Source organism: Ostrinia nubilalis, chromosome 1, assembly GCF_963855985.1.
Source record: "Ostrinia nubilalis chromosome 1, ilOstNubi1.1, whole genome shotgun sequence".
Classification (NCBI taxonomy): Eukaryota; Metazoa; Arthropoda; class Insecta; order Lepidoptera; family Crambidae; genus Ostrinia; species Ostrinia nubilalis.
In genome coordinates this window covers 8,854,207-8,871,130 of record NC_087088.1, presented here as the reverse complement: position 1 = coordinate 8,871,130, position 16,924 = coordinate 8,854,207, and the positions used below count along the sequence as shown (strand labels likewise).

The 16,924-nt window shown below is 39.7% G+C and overlaps 1 protein-coding gene across 5 annotated transcripts in view; it reads right to left on the bottom strand.

Annotated features, from left to right (window-relative positions):
- Positions 1 to 1,331: 1,331 nt before the first annotated feature.
- Positions 1,332 to 16,924, bottom strand: part of LOC135088607 (myosin-IIIb-like) — a 36,378-nt gene continuing 20,785 nt past the window's right edge. For 2 of the 5 annotated variants that reach the window (XM_063983517.1, XM_063983526.1), the window contains exons 3-22: positions 15,917 to 16,072; positions 15,561 to 15,842; positions 15,174 to 15,476; positions 14,590 to 14,886; positions 13,496 to 13,684; positions 12,280 to 12,482; positions 10,024 to 10,204; positions 9,571 to 9,721; positions 9,203 to 9,413; positions 8,811 to 9,106; positions 8,191 to 8,483; positions 7,676 to 7,950; positions 7,419 to 7,584; positions 7,113 to 7,326; positions 6,728 to 6,868; positions 6,058 to 6,209; positions 5,388 to 5,566; positions 4,043 to 4,129; positions 3,109 to 3,210; positions 1,332 to 2,741 (exon numbers count right to left, since the gene is read on the bottom strand). In XM_063983517.1, coding sequence (XP_063839587.1) covers positions 2,384 to 2,741; positions 3,109 to 3,210; positions 4,043 to 4,129; positions 5,388 to 5,566; positions 6,058 to 6,209; positions 6,728 to 6,868; positions 7,113 to 7,326; positions 7,419 to 7,584; positions 7,676 to 7,950; positions 8,191 to 8,483; positions 8,811 to 9,106; positions 9,203 to 9,413; positions 9,571 to 9,721; positions 10,024 to 10,204; positions 12,280 to 12,482; positions 13,496 to 13,684; positions 14,590 to 14,886; positions 15,174 to 15,476; positions 15,561 to 15,842; positions 15,917 to 16,072 — 4,236 coding nt within the window. In that variant the 3' untranslated portion in view covers positions 1,332 to 2,383. Of the gene's footprint in view, positions 2,742 to 3,019; positions 3,211 to 4,042; positions 4,130 to 5,387; positions 5,567 to 6,057; positions 6,210 to 6,727; positions 6,869 to 7,112; positions 7,327 to 7,418; positions 7,585 to 7,675; positions 7,951 to 8,190; positions 8,484 to 8,810; positions 9,107 to 9,202; positions 9,414 to 9,570; positions 9,722 to 10,023; positions 10,205 to 12,279; positions 12,483 to 13,495; positions 13,685 to 14,589; positions 14,887 to 15,173; positions 15,477 to 15,560; positions 15,843 to 15,916; positions 16,073 to 16,924 lie in introns of all 5 variants that reach the window. The other 3 variants (XM_063983533.1, XM_063983550.1, XM_063983542.1) reach the window with 3 other exon arrangements.

The window sequence follows — 16,924 nt, the reverse complement described above, 5'->3', positions numbered from 1 at the left end:
CGTACCTGCGGCTCCCGGCGCGCGTATTCGTCGTCATCGGAAAGCGCGTCCATGTCGTCGTGGGCGGCTGCACGCGGGCGGTGGGCGCGCGCTCGGCGGCGGCGCGCAGTCCGCGGGCGCGCGCGTGCTCCGTGGCTGCTCTCGCTGCGGCACCGCGCCGCTCCGCCCGCGTCCGCCGCGGCACTGACGGCTCGGCCCGGCGCGCATCGATCGCGCCCGGCCCGCCCGCCTCGCCGCGCCGCCCGTCACCACTCCACGTGGCCGCCCGCCCTCGTGCTCGCATCGCAAACCGACAACTAACTTTTTATGAAAGCGATTACTACGTTCCGATATCGTAAACAAACGTAAAACTAACCTATGTACCACAAACCAGTAAAATTTTGCGGTTTGACTCGATGCAACCTATGTTTTCCGAGTAGAGCTTTCGCATAAGTCGTTTAAACCGCCCGCCGCAACTTTGTTTTACTGCGACTGCGCGACCGGAGGCGCAACAGATAGTCGCAATGAGCGCGAAATTCTAATCGTAAACGTCAGAGCTGGACGTGACGATCCTCACCGGCGACGCATTAGTTATTACAGCAGCTCCCGAAATAGAGTGTTGGTTTTAGATTATCCGCGTAAAGCCGATGTTATAGTGGCGCGACGTCAGAGGCCAGTGTCGACGCAATCAGGTGGTGTTACGATGAGACGTCACAGGCGCCGGGGCCGCGTGGTGGGGTGCAGGTCGCCCGGGGTCTTCGACGGTGATGCATGCACGGGTAGCATACCTGCTTGATGAGAGGGAGCAGGGTTCTCTCGATGGAGTGTGTTTTGATTCGCGCGAAGTCGACGTCGGGCAGGCCGGCGGCCGCCATGGCTGGCGCAGACGCGACTGCGCGTGTGCGCGCGCAGCCGGCGGCGGGCGGCCATTGGGCGGCGCGCGCCCGTCACGTGGCGCCCCCGCCCGCCCCGCGCGCCGCCCGCCCGCCGTAAACATCAGATTGCGTGTTTAGGTTATCGTGTACTCCTGTGGGCTTTTAAAACTACAGGTTGGCGTGTTTTACTTTGTTTTCATTGCTAGCGCCAATTGTATACTCATATTTTTTACTTTAGCTTTCTCCATTCCGAGAATCAAGATTGTTTCATGTGAAACTGGATTTTTACCGGATTGTTTTATTTCAAAAAGTTTATTTCACTCAAATATTAGCATCTACGAGAGTAGACATTTGCTATTATATTACTAGGTTTATAACGATCATAATGGTCGATGACTTTCTAGGTTAAGGTTTATTAAGTAACCTATAATCATCTAAAAGAAATCACAGGAATAGGATAAGGGTTGAAATAAAATGTTCTATGAATGCACAATTTATTTATTAGTTTAAACTCTCAAACAGATAACTAGTAAACTTATTATTAATCATTGGCACATTATCACAAAAGTTGTCAATGATCCAATTCCATTACATTTAATGGCATTATCAAATTCCATGAAACCTACTCTGCCTACTTCAGCCTGAGATCTATTTTCTTCAGATATTTTATCTACACATTGTACCTACCTATACAAATTTTAAAAGTTTAACAAAAACTATACAAAACCTATAATACTGATACATAATGTATGTCGAGGAGTTAGAACAGTGAACAGAAATAAAATATATTTAGTAGGTATGTGGCCACAAAATAAGTAACTTACAAAGTAAACTATTTACTAAAGCTTTGGTAATTGTATTACGAAGAATTACGTATGACAGAACATATTGCTAAATATTACATTATTGGTGGTCTATTTCAAATATCATTATGTTACATAAATTACAAAATAATATTATTCAACCTTTATACTTATCAATACGAGTAATATATTATTTTTCTAAAACTTGATTGACTATGTTAATATAGTATTTAGGGATAGAGTTAAACTACATAAACTAGACGATGTAATTATTCAAACGCAGTTGACTGGTCATAGTTCACGAGTCGTGACTGCTCATTGAATTGCAAATCCACGAGTGAATAAATAGGATGATAGACGTACGCATCCGCATACGTAATTAATTAGCAGATGAGCGGACGTGGATATGATAAATTAATATTCGTATGCCATTTATCTGAATGCGTATTCCAATAAATTATGCGTGGACGGAAACAATAGAACCACGGTTGCAAAAACAATGTATATTGTTGCTGAAATTCTAGAGCTTTTTGAACTTTTAAAGCTCCTCGTATTATTTATTGGATTTATTTAAAAGTAAACAGTTATTCACATTTAGGTGTCAAGAAATTGATTCAACAATAAATAATTGTTTTATAGGTACTTACTATAAAATACCAAACATTCTATGACCAACCATCTCTACCATTTTTATTGATTGGTCGGTTGATAAAACAATTCAAGTGGCTAATTATAATACACTCCCATACTGATTTGTGGGCGGCGTTTGTTATACAGAGGCTGTTTGGAGCTAGTGCTGTCTTGCGAGCTATCGGACATCCACGGGCTTTGTCCGGGGGAGTTCCGCACTTTCCTCTTGCGGAGGCTCTCAGTCGGGCCGAGAGTGGGCCTCAGAAGCTGCTTGAAGCGGAACGGCCCCTCCGTGTAGTCGTCGTCCGAACTGAAGATAGGGGTGGCGAGGATCTCGGGCGAGTTGCGCAGGATCTTACGGAAATCTGATTCGGGATCGTGCGCCTGGTTGTAGACCGGTCGCGGCGGCGCCTCAGACTTTTGGGCGTTCTTTACGAGCTCGTTTATCTTGTTGCTGTAAAGTACAAGATGTTAATATCGTATGTACCATTGAATTCATGGGTGATTTCTTCATTTAATTGTTAGACTTCTACACAAGTAAATAATTTAGCATCTAAAGTATCAGACGCAATTGTAAATATTATCTTAATGATCTTTAGCATTTTGTTAAAAGTCAGTTTCGTCATCTACATAACTTCCTAAGAACAGTACAGAGCTACGACATGCAAAAACTAATGAGACATTTTTACAGATGTGAACCACAACTACGTTAGCAGCCATCCTACTCCATACCCGTTGCTCCTACACCCGGCGAGGCATGCGTCAGAGAAAGAGGTTAGTATCACGGCCAGAATCGCGCGAACTCGTGCTGGGGGGAGTACCTGACTAGCCCGCCGCACTGGCGGCTGCACGGCAGGTTCTGCCAGTTCTGGTTGGGCTGCAGGTGCCGGTCCTCGCAGTGCTCATTGCTGTGGGCTTGGTATCTGGAAAGGTAATTTTGATGTTTAAATACTTTGACTAAAAACCGCATTTAAATCCGTCCATCTGTTTATGAGCTACACACGTAATGGTAACCACACACACAGTGGAACTTATAAAACCTCGTTTCGGAGGAAAAGGGAGTGTTATAAGTCTACACTTATTTCCACAAACTAGCACAAAACTAACGCCCGTATTCACAAACGATGCTTGCTTATGTGAAGCAGCAAATCGAATACACAGCGTTGAATAGAGCTCTGTGATTGGTTCATGTGACACCCTGTGCGTCCACGCGCACTATGAGACCACATTTACTATGAGGTCTCATAGTGGTTTGTGAATACGGACGTAAGCGAAGTATTATTATAACTTACAATGTCATTAACAGATTATACCATTAAATAGTTAAACCTCAGGTACAGTGATATTAGTGTCCCTTTCGGGATTTAAAACCGCAACGCTGACCGCAGGATTAGAAGGACAGAATTATAGCGGAATATAATGTTTTAGAGTAATATCCTGTGATGAGGGAGTTCTCTCACTTAAATCCGTTATGTTAAGTACTTTAAGCTTTTAGCATATATTATTTTAATATCCATGGTGATAAAACTATTGGCCACATTGGCTTAGTGCGTAATATAGGTACATATGTATGTATACAGTTCTTCCAAACATTTTGATATCTAATTCCCGAGCTTAGTACAATGCAAACGTGACATACTTCTTTATTGAAGACTCTAGCATCAAAAAGTCGTACTACAATCCAGATAGCACTACTTCATTAATTAGGGTAGGTAACAAGCTACAAAACAATTTTCGACTTATAACAAAACAGACCTTGTGGGTTTGATCTCAAAGTCTTTCTTACTCAGCAATGGCTGATCCCAAGGTCTCGCTGGGCTCTCCAGAAATTCTGGCGAGGGACTGGTGGCAGATCCGTAACGAAAGCATAACAAAGTGAAGAAAAAAAAAACGATTGCATTAATATAAAATCTATTCATAACAAGAGATACGAAACAACCGAAAAAAAATTGTGGGCCGTTTGCCCTAATGAACCTACATAACTTCCTAAAATTTACTTAACGAATAATTCGCTTGTAAATGTTAGGAATTTTCTGATAAGTGGGTAAATTAACCCGTGGAATATCATGTTAGCCTTTGTGATTGGTTGGTGAATTCTTGATTAAGCAATTACGGCAGCCGGCATGAGATTTGATAGCTGATTAACTATTCAATTTGCCTTTTAGTAACTGAAGGCAGGGATGGGCATGGTTGGACAGCTATACATTTTTGAAGTGGTGTGACTTTTTGTTTGCTCGTATTCGTATACGAGTATCATATTGTCTTGTAACTTTATAGTCTCAAGGAACTGTCTTATGTAATGCTTAACACAACCACTTTTTGATACAGGGGGATTCATTTTAGGTTGAGAATCTAAAACCTAGCGATAAAACTGCCTGAATTGTCTGAATTATGCCGTTTCGATCTGTTAGGGGGCGTCCATTAATTACGTGAGACAATTTTTGCAATTTTTCAACCCCCCATCCCCCTTGGTGAGATTTGGTGAGATTTTTCCGGACCCCCTCCCCCTCCCCACAATCTCACGTGAGATTTCTTAAAATACATATTTGCTATGTAAATGGATTATTATCTATGCTTCGATTAAGATTTAATATTAAAAATACAGTTTTCTAATATCTTTATTGTTTAACTTTAAACGGTTTAGAATAAAAAAATGAATAATTTATCATTATCATCTTAAGATAGGTATATATTTATTTTTTTAATTTAAAAAGCCCAGTTTTCTAGAAATTTGACCCTTTTTCTTGCTGAAAAAAATTACGTGATATTTGTCGCGACCCCCCCTCTCCCCTACGTGAGATTTAGTGAGGTTTTTCTTGACCCCCGCACCCCCCCTAAACGTCGCCCGTAATTAATGGACGCCCCCTTATTTCGAATGTGTCTATTTTGTGGTATTACAATAAAGTATTTCTATCTATATCTATCTAAAGATTCACTCAATGTATAGTCTGGATAATAGAAATCCGATACAGAAAATAATAATATGAATTTACCTAATTGGGTTGACCTATTGCTTGTCAATAGAACGTAAGCCACAAATGGACCCTTAATCGTATCAGGCAATCGTTGCCACAATACCTGACAATCATCAGGTCATTACCTGGATAGTCTGCTTGCGTCCTGCTCCAGCTGCGAAGGCTGGCCGCGCACGATGGCGGGCACGAGCGTGAACCCGGGCGGCGGCCGGTACTCGTCCGGCGGCCGCTGCACGTCGTGCAGACGGATACCCGGCTTGTTCCGCCTCAGGTTCTTGTGGACCTCTTGGTTCTTGTCGTGGACCTGGAACAATTTTAAAGCATTCATTAGCGTCATTTACGTTTAGTCGTTGGTGTATTCGCATTTGTAATAAATTACCTACAAGTTTTGCTGGGTTTAGGGATGGCTAATTGGTGTTTGAAATTGGTAACTTTTAACGAAATTACGAGCATACGTTATAAGGTACTTATACATAGTGTACCAGGTTGAAGAAGCTACTGGTACAAGCCCTTTCCATATTCTCTATGAAACAAGAGCTCCCCGACCACCTGTCACGGTGCTCGATACAACGAGAATTCGTTGTCATATTTACCCGAAGGAGAGTTATGTTTTTGGATGAAGGAATTGGGCTGGAGACTGTATCGTGTATATTGTATCAGTCTAAGGTTGAGTTATACCACCTAATTTTAACCATAACTATTAACTAACCGGTATTTTTATATGAGTTTGACAGATATTTGACGTTTGTTAAGTTAATGTAAGATGGTGCAACCCAGCTTAAGAAAGTAACGTACCCGGTCAGCGAAGGTCTGCAGCTGTGCGGCGCGCTCCTGCACCGAGTACTGCTGCATGAGCTGCTGCGGCGTGGGCGGCGGCGCGTGCTGCGGCGGCGGCGGAGGCGCCCGCCCTTTTGCCCACTTGCGCCGGGCCGTGTAGCCGCGGAAATCTGGTGGTTAAAGTAATCATTAATACCAATGTATTGTTTAAAATTTAGGTACGTTCTCTGAAATGGGAAAAATACTATTTTCTAACTTTATTTTGGCTACAAAGTCACAAAATACAACAGATAGTGAATAACGAGGCATCGTCACAAAAAGCTCCCACAGTTTTTTACTTTTTAATTAAATTTACCGATATGCAGTATTAAAATTAACCTACCCTGAACTCACTGGAGGAGAATGCCGACTGGCATTAAGTCTACCTTATTTGCAGTGTAATTTTTAAATAAATACTGGCAATTTTTCGTGTTCAGTTTCGAGAAACTCAATTTTAAGTGGATTCGTTACAAATCTTGTGAATTAGACGCACCAACTTTATCATGAGGCAAACCTAAAAAACTCTGCAACTTTATTTACCTTTCGCTAAAGCTTCGACATCGGCAAAAAAGTTTCTTACACCGACTTGTATCACTTAACTTAAACTAAGTACAAGTACTTATATTTTGTTACAAGGGATTGCACTTACGGCTCTGTATGACGACGGCAGCGCGCGCGGTGTCGATGTTCTCCTTGTTGCCGGACATGATCTCGTTGCTGTCGCTGTCGTCTGACGTCATGCGCCGCAGCGCCTTCGCTTTCATCATGGCCTTGTTTTTGTTTGGTACACCTGTGTGACAGTTTTTTGCATTTACATATTGTTATGCATGGATTTTTATATAAGACAGTGTTCGGAGATTCAAAATGCAGATAACTGGTATCTATTGACTTTTTAGTTGTATGTCACTTCTGCACAAAATACCCGTAAGCTACCTCTACAGTGTCGGTGAAAATATCTGATTCCCCTGTTCCCATTAGAACTCTTGTTGCTGAAGATTCCTGGTGAACTCATATCGCTGTAACATAAGACGTACCAGGCTTTTGATGTCTCCTCTGGCTCTCCTGCTCCCGCTGGAACTCCCTGGCCAGCTGCCGCTGCCGCTCCTGCAGGCGCTTCCTGGTGAGCCAGCCGCGCACGTGCCGCTGCAGCGTCAGCACCGAGATGGCCATCTGCGCCTTCAGCCGCTGGAAGTAGCGGCGCGCGAGCCAGCCGCGGGCGCTTGCTTGCACTAGCACCACTTTTCTTATCTAAAAATGTATTATTAGACCAGTTAGGTAGGATTTATGGACCTGCTCGGATGTTTATTATAAAGAGTAGAATTCAAAATGTTTAGTTTTACCTGTTCCTCATAAATTCTAGCCAGTACTTCAACGTGGTAATACTTGAGGAAGACCTTCGATTTACCAAGAGCCCATCCATCCATTTTAAGTCTCATGAGTAGGATACGACACGTATCACGATTTGGTTTCACTTCTTCGTCATAGCTATACGCTAAGAATCCATACCTGCAAGGAAATGTTTTAAAAGTCAAAGATAATATAAAGAAGCTTCGTAGAATATGAGGTAGATACTAAATTAGTTGCTAAAAACACCCACCTTTTCAAAAACTCTTCAAATGGAAGACGATGGGAGAATCCATTTTGCCTTATTCTAATTGTTTCCAGCACCCCAGTATACCTAAGTTGCTTTAATATCTTTGCGGAGTCGAAATGTTTCGGCGATCGGGAGTCGTTTGGTTTCAAGCAGCGGACAAATTGAGGGGTTCCACTGACCATCTTTTGGAGCAGTTCCATCAACGAATATCGGAAGTAAGTGGCCACGGTTTGCTGGGCACGGGATTGCGAAGCAAGACCTCGACTGTTAAATCGATCCTGGAAACAGTATTTTACAAAAACTAATTTTAATAGACAATTAATATAGCTAAGGTATGTAATTATAACAAAAAATGAAATACTTAATTACGCACTAGGTATGTAATTATAAATTAAATTTCACTTTCTATTGATTTAATCTTTAGTAAGTGCCTAAATTATATTGTGAATTGAGTAGGTAGTTATTAGTAGGATGAAATAAGTAGGTATGAGTGGAAATAATGTATATTATGCATTTACCCGAGAATCTCCGTAGACAGGACTTTCTAAAGTTCTAGAATCAATATCTCCTTGAAGAGGTGAATATAAATTCCCAGTCTTAGTAATAGGGCACTGAAACAGGAATCTGATTATGTCATACTGGCTCTGCCTCATCAACTGGACCACTTCTGGTGGTAAGAAGTTCCTGTTCTTCTCCAAGAAACCGTCAGCCTGGTAAACCACGCGGCCCGCAAAGTGATGCACAGCAAAACATATTGCATCAGACTTCGGCCGGACGTAATATTTACTCTTTACATTGTTGTGAAACTTTTCTGCAAAAAAATATTGCATGCATTTTATTGTAATGTTTCAATTCGTAGAATGCAATTCGGTATATTATTCAAGTAAATGTTGCAATAACGTTAACAAAATTATCAAGATTAAAATGTGCAAATTAAAACTGTACCACGCAGAGACACCTTGTTTAAGTATATGATTTACATTTATAACGAGTCTAGGTGTGCTAGTGGTTAACGAACTGAAAAATTCAAGAATTCCTATTCCATGTTCTTGTAGTTAGGTTCTTATACTAGGTTAACGTTTGCTTTATAGTTTTAAGTAATTAACATAAATATAATTTCCATTTTGTTTTATCTTACCGATGAGAGTTCTGTCTGATGCCCGCGGGAATCTGCTTTCTTCGTCCAGCAGAGCTAGCAGTCCCATAGGTCTAGACAGGAGCATGTCCAGCACAGGCCTGTTGTCTGAGAACTCCACCAGGTCCACGGGAACCCCTTCGGCCATGTACTCTTGCTGCTCCCAAGTGAAGATGTGCTGGTTGAAGTAGTACTGTATTTGCTCGTTTGCAACGTTAATACAGAGCTGCTCGAATGAATTTTTAGTGAAATTTTCGAATCCAAAGATGTCAAGTATCCCTATGGATAGTTGTTCATTGCTGAAAAAACCACAAGTTCAAGTATGAAATCACATGAAGATTTTTCTAACAATTTTCTCGTAATGTCTCTATTTTCTAGGTTGCTCAGTTTTTTACCTGTGTGGTCTGTTCTGGCAGAGTAAAGCGTTGATTCTCTCTACGATCCTGTCAAAGGCTCTCGCGTAGAGTCCCCTAGCGGTCGCGTCCCTTGCCACGGCAGCTTCGGTGGGCGAACTGTGCCTGGCTATGGTCTCTCCCCTGGCCACCACGCTGCTGCTCGTGAGGCATTCCCGGAGGTCTGCAGTCTCCACGCCGAGGAGACATGATGCTAACAACGAATAAAAATTGGTCAAAATCTACGTGTTAATAGAAATTAATTATAACATTTATTTTTACAATAATATTATACTGGCTTGTTATAAATTAAAGATCTTTCACTCGTAACATAATATCTTTTATTGATTAAAAATATAACTGTATTTTACCTCTGTGAAGTGGCGCTGTGTCGATAATAGTAGCTCTGTTGTCTGCGTTGTCTTCGCCAGCCATTTCCCCGAATTCGATATCGCCGAGATGCAAAATAGCTGCCAGCATTTTGTATATTATTTGTACCTCTTCTTCTTGGAATCCAACGACCTGATATAAAAATCGCCGAACCTGTTTATTTTTGTCTGCTAAATAATGATTTTTACAGGTTAATTTCACCAGTACAGTTAGTCGATGTAGTATTCGATTTCGATTTCATATTGTTTTCGCTTCATTACTTCACGAGGCGAACGTAATCAAAAAGTAAACACCGGTAGATGTTGGCGGTTGTACCAATCATAAATATCTATTACGAAATGATGCATTGTATGAAGCTACAGATCTTACAAAAAGTTAGTTTCATGGATGAATTAAAATAAGATTCTAAGGGGATATTCTACGTTTTTTCCTACCTTGAAAGCCTGATTGAGCTGCCTCCACCGATGCACGTTGTGCTCGCGGTGGACCACAGACAACGGCTGCAGGTACCGGTGCCGGGACTTGAGCTGCTCATCCAGGTAGAACTTCCTCCAGCGACCCTCGCTCTCCAGCCCGTCGTATAGGTAGTAGAACACGTGGAAGTTGCTTTCACCCCTGTAAGTTTAATTCGTCCCTATAGGTAGGGTAGACCGGGTACAATAGTACCACGGGTCAATAGTACCATCGGCGATATTTCTTCATACAAGCGACGTTAGGTTGTGTGCATAGCGTCAGAATATGCGCTTTTTGTGTTTCCATCCGCTCACCAGTCGGCGGCGCTTGCGCTGAGTAACGAAGATGTACAGGAAGGATTTTTGTTTTTTGCCCAGCCGCAGTAAGTTTTTACGTCAAATATATGAGCCCATAAGTTGCCTAATATGATATTTGTTACAAGGTATTGTTGTCAATAGTTTATCCAGGCTCTAAACTTTGTATCGACAGCGAATAATTGGCATTCACTGTGAAAATGACTGAATTTTAGGTGAAGTTCTCTTGACTACCTACTTGGAACAATTGTACCAGTCTCCATGGGGTCAATTGTAGCGGTACAATCAACCCCGTGGTACAATTAACCCCCGGAACCTTATTTTATATCTTACTACATAATATTTTAAATTGGTTATAATAAAATAAGTTATTATAAAACATTCACGTGCTTATTATTTTTACAATTTTAGGCATACCTACCAGGCATTAAACCCTTCTGAATATGTACATTTTAGCTTAATTCAGTAAGTAACTAAGTATTTGAACGTTTTGTTTTAGATGCCTCGGCGTAGAGTCAAAAGTACGGATCGCGGATCAACGGATCTATTCCTTCATGAACAGGCTTATGAAAAAATCTTGAAAGGTCGAAGCAGAAGTAGATATAAATAATCAGGGTCAATTGTACCAGGGGTCAATTGTACCCTCATACAAAAATAGATTTTTCAGTTTTGATATTTCTATCATTGTTATTATGCTTATTGTTGTTTCAGAAGCAATATCCGAGCCAAATAGATGGCATATTATGTAGAAACAGTTAGTTTTTTCGTTTTTATGGAAGAAAAGTTATTGTTTTGTTTTTAAACTTAAGTGTTGATTTTTCATACTTGTTCCTAAATATTTTCGATCTCAATTAATAAATACTGATGATTGTAGGAGATTAAGAGTACAGAATACCAATAAAGGTGATGATTAGATAAACATAACTACTTTTATTGCCTCATATATTATTGGTACAATTGACCCGTTGTAGGGGTCAATTGTAACATGAGACATCGTTCAGTTCAAATTGGTTTTTCATTAAGTATTCGAAAGAATAGTTCAACTCTGCATGCTTAAATTTGTAGCTTAAGAGTCTAGTTTTTACAGCATCCTAACAGAATAAGTTATATTTCATTAGATTTCTCAATATTGAACAATTTCCAAAAAATGGTACTATTGTCCCCGGTCTACCCTACCTACGTTAAATAATGATACTTATGACTGGTGTAAAGTTTCACTTCGTTCTAAGGTACTAACCTAAACTTTTTAAAAGCGGGATGTTTATTTCTACAAATCTTGGATTTATTGCAGTAAACTTGTTTTAGAATCGGAAAAGTACTCGAAGCTTTCGTTGTAAAGATTGTATTTATTTAAAGTAGAAATCAGCTTTTTTCCGAGAACGAATAAGTAAATAATTTATATTAATTATTAAAACAGATTTATAAATACAGTTACATGATTGTATTTAATATAACAAACTGCTTTCTTACAAGAAAGTCCTTAATTACTGAATCGACGTTTCAGTTCCCACATTTAATGCATACTTTACCATTAGAATTTCGATGTTTTGGTTGCATTAACAGTATCTGGACACCCTTTTATTTACGTCACATCCATCTGCCGGAATCTGGGTTTATTATTTTCTTAATTCTATAGATAGCAAGGCAAAGGCGAGTGCGAACCACAAAGTACTCAGTTCGATTGTGGCTCAACAGATGGTGTAATTTGGGAGAGAGCGTTAAAGCTCTACATCAGCTTTATTAAATCCTTTTAGTGCTCTACCAAACATTAATTTCGCCTACCAGAAGTAACGAATACATTATCTAACTACATTTTATATTACTAGTTAATTATAAGTACTGAATACTGGCAGGATATACTAAGCTAGCAGATCATAAAATATAGGTATTATGTAACAGCTCGTATTGAGGAGTTAAACTCACAAAGCCTGATGCACCACTCTCGACTGTTCCAGAAGGTACACGGATATCCTCGCCCCGGAGATCCTGCCGACCCTCATCATGGACATGTCCAGGTACTTCCCGAAGCGGGAACTGTTCGCGTTGATCCCTGTTCGGGCGTTGCCGAAAGCCTCCATGATCGGATTCACTTGGAGAATCTTTTCTTCTACATTGCCACTTTGTGTCTGTAAACAAGATTTTGTTTTATTTGGGTATCTGCAAGAATAAATGTTTAACCCGAAGGTTAACTGGCAGAGAATTCCTTATGGCTTTAAGTTCGTCTTATGTTCCAATAATACCTGTATGGCGTTAAAGAATAAATAAATATCAAAGTAGTAAATAACGAATACTGAACAGTGTTTTTCGTACCCAGATAGCTCTTGCATTACGTCCAGCCGGATGGAAAAATTCCAAATCGTAATTTAACCTGACCAGGAATTGAAATATGACACACAATGCTTAATCAAATGTGACAACAATAAGGTGAAATAGAAGTTAAAAGAATATCATATCACAAAATAATATTAGACAAGTACCTACTAGTCCTGAAACTGGTATTTATTTCGACCACGGTCATTATTACGAACGACCATTAGTAGTTCAATGTCAATGTCCATTTTCGCGACGATCCCGAGATAACTTTGTTGGCAAAAACACGTCGTTAGTGAATATGACATCATCATTATTGCGATGCACGAGTACCTACTATGCTACAGGATAATGGATGTTACGTTTATTTGTTACACAAACGTCTCTACAATTAAAAACACAATGCATCTGAGCAATAATTCAGCTAATTACATTTCTTTTGTTGAGCTAAAGAAAGAATCAATGAAAATAAATTGTATGTCAGTTGTTTTAACAATAAAATTAATCCATCAATAAGCGCTGCTACAATGATCTTAACGAATAAAAGTAACAATTTGCTTAGTTACCTATAAAAGATTCATCCATTTATTTTGATGTGAATGCAATTTATACAATGAAATAATTGGGTGGAGTATCCTTAAAACATATTTTGCTTTGTAAATACTGCTCACGTTTCGCCGCGGTTCTGCTTGAGCGCACTATTTTACTTGTATTTAAGTTGGTACTTATAAAATCTTCAGGGAGCTCTAATTAATTGAACGATGTTAATAATTTTAACATACTAATGTTGATTTGATTTATTTACAGGTAAAGTGTGATCTATGTGTACCTTCGATAAGAATACAAGTTGCTTCAGCAAAAGGTTGGCCGACTCGGTTTTGCCAGCACCGCTCTCGCCCGAGATGACTATGGCCTGATGCTGCTTCTGATGCATGAGCGCCTGGTGAGCGGCGTCGGCCACCGCGTAAATATGGGGTGGGTTGTCCGACCGGCACCGACCCTGGTATATTTGTTGACTCTGTAAAAAAAATACGAAGTAAGTCACAATAATCTGAAGGTCATTTTTCTGAAGAAATGACATATTGTTTACTACCCGTAGGTACTAAATAGGATTATTTTTGTATGTTCAGTGATGTATGATTGTAAAATTATTAATATTGTCGGAAAAGTAAAACTGTAATTTCAAAATTAATAAAATCCCAACTAATATTATAAATGCGAAAGTAACTCTGTCTGTCTGTCTGTCTGTCTGTCTGTCTGTCTGTCTGTCTGTCTGTCTGTTACGCTTTCCCGCTTAAACCTCGCAACCGATTTTGATGAAATTTGGCATAGAGATAGTTTGAGTCCCGGGAAAGAACATAGGATAGTTTTTATCCCGGTTTTTGAAACAGGGACGCGCGCGATAAAGTTTTTCTGTGACAGACAAAATTCCACGCGGGCGAAGCCGCGGGCGGAAAGCTAGTAACCAATAAATCTTTAATAAAGGTTATTTCTGTAAGGAAAGTGGCACAATTCTTGAAAATTCCTGTATCACCGAACCGTAGCATGTTGCTGTCTTTGAGTAGCTAACTCCTGACAAATTACTTTCTATTATTGTAAAGTGCGACTCTCACTCTGATTTATGATGTGTGTTAAGTAGTAATTGTTTTTCAAAAACTACGTTCGAGACTGAAATATTTAACATTTTATGAAAGTACCTACCTTTAACTTTATACTTAAGACGATTTTGGTTCGCAAAATACTTTTGACTGACACTAATACATAATTATTGCTTAGAGAGTATTGTTAACGTAGTAAGCATGCATAATATTATGTAGGTGCTAAACTACTAAAGGTCAACTCAAAACGACTACAGGTTTATTCCAAAGTCAATAGTTAGTAAAGGTCGGCAACTTTCTCTCAACGCCGATCTAAAAGACTTACCGAAGTATTATTTACCTTCGTCGTGTAGATTCCGATATCAGTGAAAGGGTTGACCGCGACCAAAATGTCTCCAATATACGTGTATATTTGATTCTGATTGTATCTCTTTTGGAGTTGCTCCACAATAGCGTCTTCTGTTAAAACTTCTAGAGTAGCTAAGTCATCGGTATACATTTTCTCTGGTTTCGCTTTTCGGTGAGATTTGAGTTTCCCTCTTTTAGTAGTGGCATCTGGTGCTCGACAGCTGCGGCCCTCGGCTCTTTGCCGTTTTATTTCAGCTTGGAGCTCTTTGCGGATCTGAAATCATTTCGAGAGATAAATAAGTGCCTGTCTCTTCTATCTTTCATAGGTACTCGAGTTATCTTTTTGAGAATTCATACTAAGTAAGTGAATCATTTAGATAGTTACATCGTGATAGAGTGCTATTATCAAAAATAAGTTTCGTCAAGCGATTAAAGGCCATTATTGTTATCTTTATGACCGTTACTTGCACTGTGATAAGCATTATCGCATACCTTGAATGAACTATTCAACGAGATGAAATATAATTTCTGAAAAATTATATAATTTTTGAAAAAAATTACCTTATCTTCGAAAGCACTAACTGCTAATAGCAATGGATGTTCAAGGAGTTCTCTTGCAAAGGGTCTTTGATTCATGTCCTTGATGAGACAGTCAGCAATGAAATCTACGAGCTGTGGCGAGAACAAATCTGGATGGGATAAAGATGGTGGAGGATTTCTCGGAATTTGAAAGAGGGCTCTCATTGGATGTAATCCCGATAGTGGAGGTTCTCCTTCTGCCAACTCAATGGCTGTAATACCAACTGACCACACATCGCATCTGCAGTCATACGACTGATCCAATTGCTGTTCGCATGCGATGACCTAAAATTAAAAGAGTAGGTAAATATAATTTCACTTTGTATCCTGTCAATGTTGTGATTTCCTTATTAAGTAGATAAAACATACTTCTGGAGCCATCCAATAGGGGGTGCCTACTGACGTATTTCTTCTCGCAGCTGTGGCTGCCAGATGCGAGGACACTCCGAAGTCGACCAGTTTCACTTCGCCATCTTCGGTGAGAAGTATGTTGTGACCTTTGACGTCACGGTGCATGCACCGGTGAGCATGGAGATGCGTGAGGGCACGTACGGTCCCACGTAGGACGTAGGCCAGCTGAGGCTCCGTAAGACTGCTGCCACGAGCCCTCAATCCAGCACATAGGTCAGTCACTGAACCACCAGTACACAGCTGAAAGATTTGCAGCGTTAAGAAACCATTAAAATAAGTTTAGCATTAATATTACGGAGATTGTATGAACTTACTTCCATAACGAACCATATTTGGTCGTCATCAGCTGATAGGCCACGTTTGAGGAACAGACCAAAGAACTCAGGAATATTGGGATGACTGGACAGATCACGGAAAACTAAAAATTCCTCTTCAATCTCCTCAATATTTTCCGTTATGTTCTCCAATATCTGAAATAGGAAATGAGTATTTTGAAATATCATTCAATATTAGATAACCTAGTGGTATTATGTTACATACATTGCCACCTAATGTAAAGCGAGAGGCTAACCGAACAAACCGTGTATTGTTTTTGCGGCCTTGGCACGAATACAGCGTTTTGAGATAACATCTACGCAATCAATTAAAAGTCGTACTAACAATACACGCCATAAAAATACTTTGACCTATTATTTACCTGCAGATCTAATTTAAATTCAACAACACTTTTTTGGTGATATTAATTAGTTTTATTTATTATCGTGCATTAATTATATCGCAAATTTTCTTGCCGGCAACTAAAGTTTTATCTACATTCATCCATATTTATGTTAATATCTATCATCGTTTGTGATAACTGCTACATGGAGCACTTTATATAAAAAAGATACAAGTAAGAATTTTCTGAAAATAGCTTTGAAATTGCATAATATCTGCATAACATAATTTTATATGAATTATATGTGCTACAATATAAAAACTGTAATTGAAGCGTTGATAATCAACTGGATCTTCTTGCGTGAATATGCGTTGTTACAGTTGATTGCGGTACGGTGCATAAAACAGTTTGATTAATTGCCTTTATTCACGGAGATCTTCCCCTTTAAGGATAACACATGAATCATGCATTATATGTAGAGATATAATTAGATGCAGCGCAAATAGCTAACATTGCTTTTGTTTTTCTAATCTCTTTAATAAATCGCCTTAACGTCAGCACAGAACTAAATCACTTTAATCTTCCAACTGTTGAATAATAATGCCCACCTCATAATTTTATTGTTCCTATAATTAATTCAGTATGCTTATTAAATTGCACCTTT